Below are 12,998 nucleotides of genomic sequence, written 5' to 3'. Positions count from 1 at the left end.
GTTGGGTCTTCGTTGCTGCACGCGGGCTTCTCTTGTTTCAGAGCGCAGGCTTCTCTTATTGCGGAGCACGGGCTCTAGGTGTGTGGCCTTCAGTAGTTGCGGCGCACAGGCTCCAGGGCACCCGGGCTACAGTAGTTGTGGTGACAGGCTTAGTTGCTTCATGGCATGTGGGATGTTCCCGGACCAGGGATGGAACCCATGTCCCCTGCATTGGCAGGCGGTTTCTTAACCACTGCACCGCCAGGGGAGTCCAAGCTGTTCTACTTTAAGAAGCAAGATATTCCTGGCTCCTCCTAAAGTCTTTCTGATACAGCTATCTAGGTGGAAGGGAAGGCTGGTGAGAGATTTTTTTTCTTTTTCCTGCCATGGGTATGTCAGTGATTAAGCCAAAAGCCTGGCAAGTAATTCTTTAAGAGATTTATTGTAAAACTGTGTTTGCAGCTCTGTACTTTCTCTAGTGTTCTTCCTGATGGCCATCTGTACTTTTCAGTATTGAACACTAACTAATGGCTATGCAGATGCAGCTTGAAGCAAATGCAGATACTTCAGTGGAAGAAGAGAGCTTTGGCCCACAACCTATTTCTCGATTAGAGGTATGTGCTTGGTTGCTGATTTTAGAATTATAATGCTGGACAAGATTGTTCTACCTATTGGGAGAAATCACAACCTTTACATAAACCATTGGTTTACTACCTAAGGTCAAAATCCAAATTAGAGTTTTCAGGAGGGTTGTCAAGGATTCTGTGGAAAGGCTTAAGACAGTTGCTAAACATGTCTGGCAAGATCTCTTTTTTTGTCAAGAATTCTTCTACTACATTATCATTTTTCTTTCTTAGAGCTGGATGTCAGAAACTAAGAAGCCCTACGATCCCATGGTAGAGTCTCTGCTGTTTGTACTAAGTATGAAATTATTGTCCAGGGAATTACAATGGCCTGGGCCAGCTATGCAGGAAGGGGAGAGGAACAATGTCTCTCCACTGACCTCGATCTGTGCTGAGGTTACTAGGAAGACAGCTGTGATAGGCAGAGAGAAGGACTTGGGGTTACGTTGTAAGAGTTCAAGACTCTGCACAAGAACATCAAGCACCAGAGCTGGAGCCTTGCACTATTTCTGTGCATTGTACAGAGGCCCCAGAGTGAGTGCAGTTGACTTGGGCTGAAAGAAGCAGGAGAAAATGCTGAGAAAGCCTTCATTCTTCTGTCTCTTTATGCATATTCCTCCCATTGGCCCCTAAGCTTCCACTCTCTGGAAGTTACTTAAACGGGTTTGTGATAAACATTGGAAAATTCAGAGTCATAACTTTTGGTTTCAGTGAGCGTCCTTATACCCACACATGTGTATTGCTTTTTGCTTAAATATTAATAACAGACCGGTTTCTATGGGCAGGTACTATTCTCTCCACTCTCTCAAACCTTCCCTGACCCCCAAATGCATACACATCCCCCTACTAATTCATGCTGTCCTAGAAGTCATGGTTTTGGTGGCTAATAAAATCAAAGCTGACTTTGTATATAGGGAGAAAGAAGTACCTTTGGGTGGTTTGTTTTTGAGCAGTGGTATATAAATCCCTGACCAAAAGTAGTTTTCTCCATCTTTAATATCAGTTGTTAAAACAGAGCTTTCCAGTTATTGTGCTACAAAAAGGTTATGCTAAGATATGTTCACCTTTGCTCTGGGGCAGTCTTAGCTGTTTACCCCAGCTTAGTGTAAAACATATTTTTTTATGTGTGCTTGATGTGGAAAACTTTGGGAAATGTTTAAAGTGGGCTTTTAGGGCCCAGGGTCTCAAAGTTCATTTAGAATCCTAGTCATAAAATGTTTAGAGTTACAGGTTTAATCCAATTCATGACAAGAGTCTATTTTAATATACATAGTGCTAGTTTAAAACTACTGGTTTTGCTCTCCAGAAAGTGGGCATAGAGGGAACCTACCTCAACAAATAAAGGCCATGTAAGACAAACCCACAGCAAACATCATTCTCAATGGTGAAAAACTGAAAGCATTTCCTCTAAGATCAGGAACAAGACAAGGATGTCCACTCTTGCCACTATTATTCAACATAGTTTTGGAAGTCCTAGCCACGGCAGTCAGAGAAGAAAAAGAAATAAAAGGAAGACAAATTGGAAAAGAAGAAGTAAAACTCACTGTTTGCAGATGATATGATACTGTACATAGAGAATCCTAAAGATGCCACCAGAAAACTACTAGAGCTAATCAATGAACTTGGTAAAGTTGCAGGATACAAAAGTTATGCACAGAAATCTCTTGCATTCCTATACACTAACAATGAAAGATCAGAAAGAGAAATTAAGGAAACACTCCCATTCACCACTGCAACAAAAAGAATAAAATACCTAGGAATAAACCTACCTAAGGAGGTAAAAGACCTCTACTCAGAAAGACACTGATGAAAGAAAGCAAAGATGACACAAACAGATGGAGAGACATACCATGTTCTTTGATTGGAAGAATCAATATTGTGAAAATGACTCTACTACCCAAAGTAATCTACAGATTCAATGCAATCCCTATCAAATTACCAGTGGCATTTTTTACAGAACTAGAACAAAAAATCTTAAAATTTGAATGGAGACACAAAAGACCCCGAATAGCCAAAGCAGTCTTGAGGGAAAAAAACGGAGCTGGAGAAATCAGACTCCCTGACTTCAGACTATACTACAAAGCTACAGTAATCAAGACAATATGGTACTGGCACAAAAACAGAAATATAGATCAATGGAACAGGATAGAAAGCCCAGAGATAAACCCATGCACCTGTGGTCAACTAATCTATGACAAAGGAGGCAAGGATATACAGTGGAGAAAAGACAACCTCTTCAATAAGTGGTGCTGGGAAAACTGGACAACTACATGTAAAAGAATGAAATTAGAACACTCCCTAACACCATACACAAAAATAAACTCAAAATGGATTAGAGACCTAAATGTAAGACTGGACACTATAAAAAACTCTTAGAGGAAAACATAGGAAGAACACTCTTTGACATAAATCACAGCAAGATCTTTTTTGATCCACCTCCTAGAGTAATAGAAATAAAAACAAAAATAAACAATTGGGACCTAATGAAACTTAAAAGCTTTTGCAAAGCAAAGGAAGCTACAAACAAGACGAAAAGACACCCCTCAAAATGGGAGAAAATATTTGCAAACGAATCAACGGACAAAGGATTAATCGCCAAAATATATAAACAGCTCATGCAGCTCAATATTAAAAAAAAACAAACAACCCAATCCAAAAATGGGCAGAAGACCTAAACAGACATTTCTCCAAAGAAGACATACAGATGGCCAAGCACATGAAAAGCTGCTCAACATCACTAATTATTAGAAAAATGCAAATCAAAACTACAATGAGGTATCACCTCGCACTGGTTAGAATAGGCATCATCAGAAAATCTACAAACAACAAATGCTGGAGAGGGTGTGGAGAAAAGGGAAGCCTCTTGCACTGTTGGTGGGAATGTAAATTGATACAGCCACTATGGAGAACAGTATGGAGGTTCCTTAAAAAAGTAAGAATAGGGCTTCCCTGGTGGCGCAGTGGTTGAGAATCTGCCTGCCAATGCAGGGGACACGGGTTCAAGCCCTGGTCTGGGAAGATCCCACATGCCGCGGAGCAACTAGGCCCGTGAGCCACAACTACTGAGCCTGCGCGTCTGGAGCTTGTGCTCCGCAACAAGAGAGGCCTGCGCACCGCGATGAAGAGTGGCCCCGCTCGCCACAACTAGAGAAAGCCCTCGCACAGAAACGAAGACCCAACACAGCCAAAAAAATAAAAATAAATAAATAAATTTAAAAAAAAAAAAAAAAAAAAAAAAAAAAAAAAAGTAAGAATAGAATTACCATAGGACCCAGCAATCCCACTACTGAGCATAAACCCAGAGAAAACCATAATTCAAAAAGACACATGCACCCCAAAGTTCATTGCAGCACTATTTACAATAGTCAGGTCATGGAAGCAACCTAAATGCCCATCGACAGATGAATGGATAAAGAAGATGTGGGGACTTCCCTGGTGGCACAGTGGTTAGGAATCCACCTGCCAATGCAGGGGACACGGATTCGAGCCCTGGTCCGGGAAGATCCCACATGCCATGGAGCAACTGAGCCCGTGCGCCACAACTGCTGAGCCCGTGTGCCACAACTACTGAAGCCCACGTGCCTAGAGCCTGTACTCCACAACGAGAAGCCACCGCAATGAGGAGCCTGTGCACCACAACGAAGGGTAGCCCCCGCTCGCTGCAACCAGAGAAAAGCCCACTCACAGCAACAAAGACCCAACGCAGTCAAAGATAAAATTAAAAGAATTTTTTTTTAATTTAAAAAAAAAAAAAGATATGGTACATATATACAATGGAATATTACTTAGCCATAGAAAGGAACGAAATTGGGTCATTTGTAGAGACATGGATGGATCCTAGAGACTGTCATACAGGTGTAGAGAACAAACATGGACACCAAGGGGGGAAAGTGGTGGTTGTGGTGGTGGGATGAATTGGGAGATTGGGATGGACATATATACACTAATATGTATAAAATAGATAACTAATAAGAACCTGCTGTATAAAAAATAAAATGCAAAAATTCAAAAAAAAACCCACTGGTTTTGATAATGAATAGGTTGATAATTTGTTATTAAATGCCTCACATTTTAGGTCATACTTTTCAAAGCTTTTGCATATAATATCACAGTTAAAAAGAGCTCTGTGAAGTAGGTAGGACAAATAACCACATTAGACAGATGAGAGAACTGAAGCTTAAATTTATCCATGGTTTTCTTCACTTGCAGCAATGTGGCATACATGCCAATGATGTGAAGAAATTGGAAGAAGCTGGATTCCATACTGTGGAGGCTGTTGCCTATGCACCAAAGAAGGAACTAATAAATATTAAGGGGATTAGTGAAGCCAAAGCTGATAAAATTCTGGTAAGTACTGTTTATGTGACCGAGGGAGGCAGTAGTGGTACAAAAGGGTGTACAGTGAAAGGCTACGGTCTTCCTCCTTCCACCCCTCCTGTGTCACCCTCTTCCCCTTTCCAGAAGTGACTGCATTACCAGTTGATTATCTTTGTATGTGCCTCCTTGCATAAATTGGGATTTTTCTTAGGGAATTGCAGTATCACGGGTTATGACATAAATACTGCTAAATTGACTACCAGTTTGCACTCCCACCAGCGGTGGGTGGTATGTACCTTATCATTCTGGATATTATGATTTCATGCCTTAGAAATATACTCATTAGTATGCAGCCACAAAAAATAGTTTCGAAGAATATCCATTGACATAGGAAAATATTACTGATATAAGAAAGCAGGTTAACAAAACATGTTTGTGTTCATATATGTTTTTGTTTTTTTAAATGTGTGTTTTTATATATGTATAGCACATACACTGGGGATAGACACACTAAAATATTAACTTTGTTTCTGGATGGTGAGAATGTGAGCAATTTTTATTTTTGCCTCAATTTTCTGAAGTTTCTACAGTTTCTATGATAAACATGTATTACTTTAAATAGAAAAGCTGTTTTTATTGCTTGAATATTAAAGCCATGTTAATTAGGCTCTCAGTGTGTATAATCTGTTAGTCAACTAGTCATAAGCAAGATTCTTTAATAATAAGAAAAAAATGTGATTATGAATCATATGCTTGTTTTTTTTTAACCTAAATAAATGACATAAAAGTGATTTCACTGGCTTAACCTAAATGAGGTAGTAACTTAATAACCCTTTATATTATATAACACTTTAACTTTTTTTAAACTTTTTTTAATTGAATTTTTATTTTATATTGGAGTATAGTTGATTTACAATGTTGTGTTAGTTTCAGGTGTACAGCTAAGTGATTCATATACATATACATATATCCACTCTTTTTCAGATTCTTCTTCCATATAGGTTATTATAGAATATTGAGTAGAGTTCCCTTATAGCACTTTAACTTTGAAATCCCATCCCTTTCATATATACAGTATTCTCACTTAGCCTTCATAATGACACTGGGAAAGATAGGACCAGTATTATCTCTGTCTTACAGATAAGGAAACTTAGGCACAGTGATTCAATTATTTATCCAAAGTCATGCAGTTAATCACAGAACTAAGACTAAATCCAATTATTTTCATCCTGATATACTGTGATCCTTTCTCATTTCCCTCCAAAGTCTTACAGCTACTATTCATTTTTCTTGCTTCATATATTCCTTTAGCACTCATAATACCCTGTGATTACATTTTATTTTATGCACTTATCCTTTGGTATTTACAAGCTATACCTTGGAGATAATAGCAGGTTAGGTTCCAGACCACCATAATAAAGCAAATATTGAAGTAAAGCGCCACGAATTTTGTTGTTTCCCAGTGCATATAAGTTGTGTTTATACTGTTCTGTAGTCTATTAAGTATACAATAGTATTATGTCTACAAAAACAATGTACCTACCTTAATTTAAAAATACTTCATTACTAGAAAATGCTAACCATCATCTGAGCCTTAACTGATTTGTAGTCTTTTTGCTGGTGAGGGTCTTGCCTCCATGTCAATGGCTGCTGACTGATCCGGGTGGTGGTTGCTGAAGGCTGGGGGGACTGCAGCAATTTCTTAAAATAAGACAACAGTGAAGTTTGCCACGTAGATTGACTTCCTTTCATGAATGATTTCTCTGTAATATGCAGTGCTATTTGATAGCATTTTACCCACAGTAGAAATTTTTCCAAAATTGGTATCAGTCCTCTCAGACCCTGGCACTGCTTTATCAACCAAGTTTATGTCATGTTCTAAATCTTTTGTTGTCATTTCACCAGGATCTTCACAGCATCTTTACCAGGAGTAGATTCTATCTTAAGAAACCTCTCTTTGCTTATCCATAAGAAGAAACTCCTCATCCATGAAAGTTTTATCATGACATTGCAGCATTTCAGCCACACCTTCAGGCTCTACTTCTCATTCTTTTGTTACCAACCAGGGTTCTTGGCCTTCTTAATCAATGGAAATTGATCAGAGGCCAGACAAGAAATTCAGGCAAGGCTTTATTGGGGCCCCTGCTGCAGCAGGGGGGAGTGAGAACAAACAACAGGTTCCTTTGCTTGCTCGCTCCCTGAGTGGGGGTGAGCTTGTTCTTTACGTGGGGTGAGGGTAGGGGTGTGTCCAGGCGTCGGGCTGGAGGGGTGGCTTAGGTGGTTTGCCCATCCCTTAGTTCGTGTTTCATGTAGGGGGCATGGCAGTACCCTCCTTTTGCTCCAGGCTCTTCAAAAGTGACAGTTGGGTTTTTTGGTCTCTTTGTATGTTTTGTCCAGAATTTGCCCTAATTGCGCATGCAGACAGTTATTTTTTGTCCCATACAGTTTCTTTGTATTTTGTTGCTCAAGGAGAGGTGTGTCCAGGTGCAAGCATTGCAGCACTGCAGCAAAGGGTCCCAGGTCCCAGCCTGTCTCACTTTTGTTATTTCTACCACATCTATATTTACTTCCTCTGTTGAAGTCTTGAACCTGTTAGAGTCACCCATGAGGGTGAGAATCAACTTCTTCCAGACTTCTGTTTAATGATATTTTGATCTTTTCCCATGAACCACGAATGTTGTTGTTGTTTATATATATACTTTTTTTTTTAAACAAATGTTCGTAATGGCATCTAGAATAGTGAATCCTTTTCAAAAGGTTTTCAACTGACTTTGCCCAGATCCATCAGAGGAATCACTATCTATGGCTATTATAGCCTTACAAGGTGTATTTCTTAAATAGTAAGACTTGAAAGGTGAAATTACTCCTTGATCCACAGGGTGCAGAATGGATGTTGTGTTAGCAGGCATGAAAACAACATTAAATCTCATTGTACATCTCCATCAGAGCTCTTGTCAATGAGCAATAAAATTTGAAAGGTACATTGTCAATGAGCAATAAAATTTGAAAGGAATCTTTTTCCTAAGCAGTAGGTCTCAAAGTGGGTTTCAGATATTCAGTAAACCATGTTGTAAACCGATGTGCCATCATCCAGACTTCGTGATTGCATTTATAGAGCACAAGCAGAATAGATTTAGCATAATTCTTAAGGGCCCTAGGATCTTCAGAATGGTAAATGAACATTGGCTTCAACTTAAAGTCACCAGTGGCATTAGCCCCTAAAAAGAGAGTCAGCTGGTCCATTGAAACTTTGAAGCCAGGCACTGACTTCTCTTATGTAGCTATGAAAGTCCTCAATGGCTTCTTCCAATATAAGACCATTTCGTCTACATTGAAAGTCTGTTGTTTAGCGTAGCCAGATTCATTCATTATCTTAGCTAGATCTTGTGTATAACTTGCTGCAGCTTCTACATCAGCACTTGCTGCTTCACCTTGCTCTTGAATGTTATGGAGATGGCTTCTTTCCTTAAACCTCATGAACCAACCTCTGCTAGCTTCATACTTCTCTTCTGCGGCTTCCTCACCTCCCTCAGCCTTCACTGAATTGAAGAGAGTAGGGCCTTGCTCTGGATTAGGCTTTGGCTAAAGGGAATGTTGTGGCTGCTTTGATATTCTACCCAAACTACTAAAATTTTTTCCATGTCAGCAGTAAGGCTGTTTCTCTTTCTTACCATTCATGTGTTCACTGGAGGAGCACTTTTAATTTCCTGCAAGAACTTCCTCTGCATTCACAACTTGGCTAATGGTTTGGCACAAGATGCCTCACTTTCGGCCTATTTCAGCTTTCGACATGCCTTCCTCACCAAGCTTAATCATTTCTAGTTTTTTATTTAAAGTGAGAGATGTGCAACTTCACTCCTTTCACTTGAACACTTAGAGGCCACTGTAGGGTTATTAATTGGCCTAATTTCAATATTGTTGTGTCTCAAGGAATAGGGAGGCCTGAGGAGAGGGAGAGATGGGGGAATTGCCAGTGGGTGGAGCAGTCAGAACACACAAAACATTTATCAATTAAGTTCACAGTCTTATATAGGCGTGGTTTTTGGCACCCCAAAACAATTTTAGTACCATCAAAGACCACTGACCACAGATCACCATTACAAATGTAATAATAATGAAAAAGTTTGAAATACTGTGAGAATTACCAAAATGTGACACAGACATGAAGAGAGCAAATGCTTTTGGAAAAATGGTGCATATAGACTTGCTCAACACAGGGTTGCCACAAACCTTCAATTTGTAAAACGCAGTATCTGTGAAGCACAATAAAATGAAGGGCAATAAAATGAAGTACGCTTGTATGTTGTTACAGAGTTTGATTATCTTTACTCTTGGAGTTTTCTGTAGTGTAAAGCAAGTATTTAATTTATAAAATTATATATTTATAGTTTGTGTTGACTACTGTTATACAGAAATTTTCTATGAAAAATAATCTTTAGACGCTAAAGAATCTTCAAAAAATGCATCCTACAGTTTCAGTGCATGTAGTTCTGCCACATAACCTAGTCAGATGGACAATATCTGAGATTTATTTAATATCTCATACAATAATATATATACAACCCAGTAAATTCTGTTTTATTGTATATTATACTAAGAGCTTTGAATTTTTAAGCACTGTTATTTTATAGTATTAATTCAGTGGGCTCAAAAATTATAAGTAATTCTTAATTTAAACCCTTAAAGATGTTGCCATCCATGAAGTATGAAGTTGTCATTTATTGGATTGCTCAAATAAATAAATTTGTTGAAGTGGTGACTTAATTGAATAAGTAAGAATTCTGAATACTTAATACCTCTTTGAAAGATTGTGATATTAAGCCAGTAGGTGTCCCTAAAGTCTATATATTGTTGATTACGGGGCATCAGTTTTTGTGACTGAACAAATCCTGACCTTTGCTTATGCCTTGTCAGACATAAAAAACTCCTACAGATTTAAGACAGATGAAAGCAAGCTTATTATATAAACAAAAGAATAGAAGTCAAGTTCTGCCAGATTAGGCAGTTGGCATGGTTTTTACTTCAGATTTCACTTTGGTTATAATCTGTTCCTTTAAGAGCTCATAGACTAGAAAATGTCAGGGTTAAAATGACAAGGGAAAACATCTCCTATGAGTTTGGTTTTTTTCCTTCACATTTTTGATTAAAATTTTTGAACTTACTGCAAAGTTGAAAGAATTTTACAATGAACACTTATTTATCCACCACCTAGACACTGCTATTAACATTTTAATATACTTGCTTTATCATCTGTTTATCTCTCCATCCAGCCATCAGTCCATCTGGGATTTTTTTTACGCTTTTCGAAGACAGTTGTAGATGTCAGTACATTTCCCCCTAAATATTTTAGCATATATTAACTAGAGTTAAATATTGGTTTATAGTTCTTCTCCCCTCTCTTTAGTATTTTTATTTTCTAATTTTTATTAATCCTGAAGATTAGTAAAAGTTATAGGAAAAAAGAAGGGAAGAAAATTCTCGAAGAAATAATACAAGATTTCCCAGAGCTAAAGGGAAGCAGAAGTCTAAGGCCCCACAGAGTGTCAAAGACGCACACCTAGACTCTTCAGTGTGAAATTTTCAGTATACCAATTATAAGGAGAAGATTCTGAAAGATTTCAGAGAGAAAAATGTAAGTGACCTCTAAAGGAACAAAAATCAAAAAGATAGCACATTTCTTATTAGAAATCTGGATGGTAGAAGCTAGTAGAGCAGTGCCTTCAAAATTCTGAGGGTAAATAATTTTAAACCTAGAATTCTATTTGTAGCAATATTATTCACCCAGTGTTAGGGCAGAATACAACATTTTCAGAAATACAAGAATTCAGAACATTTTTCTCTCATCCTATTCTTTCTTAGGAAGTCACTTGAGGATATACTTTACTAAAATGAGGGCAGAAAACATAGGATCTAGGTTGGAGAGACTCCAACTCAAATAGTCAGGAAAGGAAAGCCCAGGACAGTAGATAGCCTGGGGAGCAGATAGCCCCATTTGCAGAAGAAAAGGATATTTTCAGGGGGAAAAAGGATTAGCGGAATACATAGTAAGATTGAGAGGTTGGAAAATTTGAGAAATGATAAAGTCAGAGAATACTAGAGAAAGACATGCCTCAGATATAAAATCAAGGTAAAATGGAGCATGATTTTGAAACTAGAGGCATATAAAAAAGAATTCATTTGAACTTGACAGAAACCTTTGAGAGACATCGGTTGTTAACATTGGAACCTTAGTGAAAGAATTGTATTTCTAGCACACCATTTGGTTCTGCAATAACTATAATATAAACATTGTAAGGAGTTTTCAAGTGAAGTATTAAGCATATAGAGAAGTTTAGAGAATAATGCAAACCCACGATTCAGCTATTTATTGGTTTTTTCCCTTTGTGGAAAGTTTTTAAAGTACAAGTTTAATCTCTACTTGCTATAGATCTATCCAGATTTTCTCCTCCCTCCCTCCCTCCCTCTCTTCCTTCCTTCCGACTCAGACAATTTATTTTACTGAATTTAGATTCAAGCTCAGCTAATCATTTGGGGCCTGGACTTGGATTCTTTTTCTACTTCAGTGAGTTTTGATAGTTTGTGTCTTTCTAGGGATTTCTGTATTTCTTATAAGTTATCTAATCTGTTGGCATATATTTATTTTTGTAATGTTGGTAGTAATGTCCCCTCTTTCATTTCTGATTTTAGTGATTTGAGTCTTTTTTAAATTTTTTTTTTTTTATAGCTACTTTATTTATTTATTTATTTATTTTTGGCTGTGTTGGGTCTTCGGTTCGTGCGAGGGCTTTCTCTAGTTGCGGCAAGTGGGGGCCACTCTTCATCGCGGTGCGGGGACCGCTCTTCATCGCGGTGCGCGGGCCTTTCACTATCGCGGCCCCTCCCATTGCGGGGCACAGGCTCCAGACGCGCAGGCTCAGTAGTTGTGGCTCACGGGCCCAGCTGCTCCGTGGCATGTGGGATCTTCCCAGACCAGGGCTCGAACCCGTGTGCCCTGCATTAGCAGGCAGATTCTCAACCACTGCGCCACCAGGGAAGCCCCTTGAGTCTTTTTTAATCAATTTTGCTTATTTTTTCAAGGAACCGACTTCTGGTTTCAATGATTTTTCTCTATTGTATTTCTATTCTCTATTTCACTAGTTTCTACTCAAATTTTATCTTCTTCCTTCTTGCTTTATGTTTAGTTTGCTCTTTCTTCAGTAACTTAAGGTGGGAAGGTTAGGCTATTGATTTAAGATCTCTCTAATATAGGCATTTACAGCTATAAATCTCCCTTTAAGCACTGCTTTTCCTGTATCCCATAAGTTTTGGTATGTTTTGTTTTCATTTTCATTCATCTCAATGAATTTACTAAATTCCCTTGTGATTTCTTTGATTCATTGGTTATTTAGGAATGAAATGTTTAATTCCATGTATTTGTGAATGCATTTATTTTTATTTATTATTTTTTATAAATTTATTTATTTATTTATTTATGGCTGCATTGGGTCTTCGTTGCTGTGCGCAGGCTTTCTCTAGTTGCGGCGAGCAGGGGCTACTCTTCATTGCAGTGCGTGGGCTTCTCATTGCAGTGGCTCCTTTTGTTGTGGAGCATGGGCTCTAGTCGCCCGGGCTTCAGTAGTTGTGGCTCGTGGGCTCTAGAGCGCAGGCTCAGTAGTTGTGGCGCACGGGCTTAGTTGCTCCGCGGCATGTGGGATCTTTCCAGACCAGAGCTCAAACCCGTGTCCCCTGCATCGGCAGGCAGATTCTTAACCACTGTGCCACCAGGGAAGTCCCCCTATTTTAAAATTTTGGTATCAGCCTATAGACTGATCATTAATGATTTATCATTGACTACAAAGTAGGATTAAACGTTCTCAACCTTGACAGGGTAAAAGAAAATGTACAGCTGACAGAGATGGAAAAGTAGGTGTGGGGGGAGCAAAAATCAAGGACAAATGTCCTCATTTAACAAAGTAGAAAGTTAAGAGATACATTCTGTGGTTGATAGAACAGGAAATGAAGGTTTAAATATGTAGGACTTTGTACTGTATTGTCAGGCAAAGTACATATGTGTTGGTCTATCATAGTTTTTTATTTTTA

The 12,998-nt window shown here is 38.5% G+C and overlaps 1 protein-coding gene across 2 annotated transcripts in view; it reads left to right on the top strand.

Moving 5' to 3' along the window:
- Positions 1–506: 506 nt before the first annotated feature.
- Positions 507–12,998, top strand: part of RAD51 (RAD51 recombinase) — a 33,297-nt gene continuing 20,805 nt past the window's right edge. For both annotated transcript variants that reach the window (XM_059915575.1, XM_059915576.1), the window contains exons 1-2: positions 507–593; positions 4,812–4,949. In XM_059915575.1, coding sequence (XP_059771558.1) covers positions 507–593; positions 4,812–4,949 — 225 coding nt within the window. The remainder of the gene's footprint in view (positions 594–4,811; positions 4,950–12,998) is intronic.

This window comes from Balaenoptera ricei, chromosome 2, assembly GCF_028023285.1.
Source record: "Balaenoptera ricei isolate mBalRic1 chromosome 2, mBalRic1.hap2, whole genome shotgun sequence".
In the NCBI taxonomy this organism is placed as follows: domain Eukaryota; kingdom Metazoa; phylum Chordata; class Mammalia; order Artiodactyla; family Balaenopteridae; genus Balaenoptera; species Balaenoptera ricei.
Note: the sequence above shows the minus strand (reverse complement) of the source record. Positions and strands in the feature narration are given on the sequence as shown.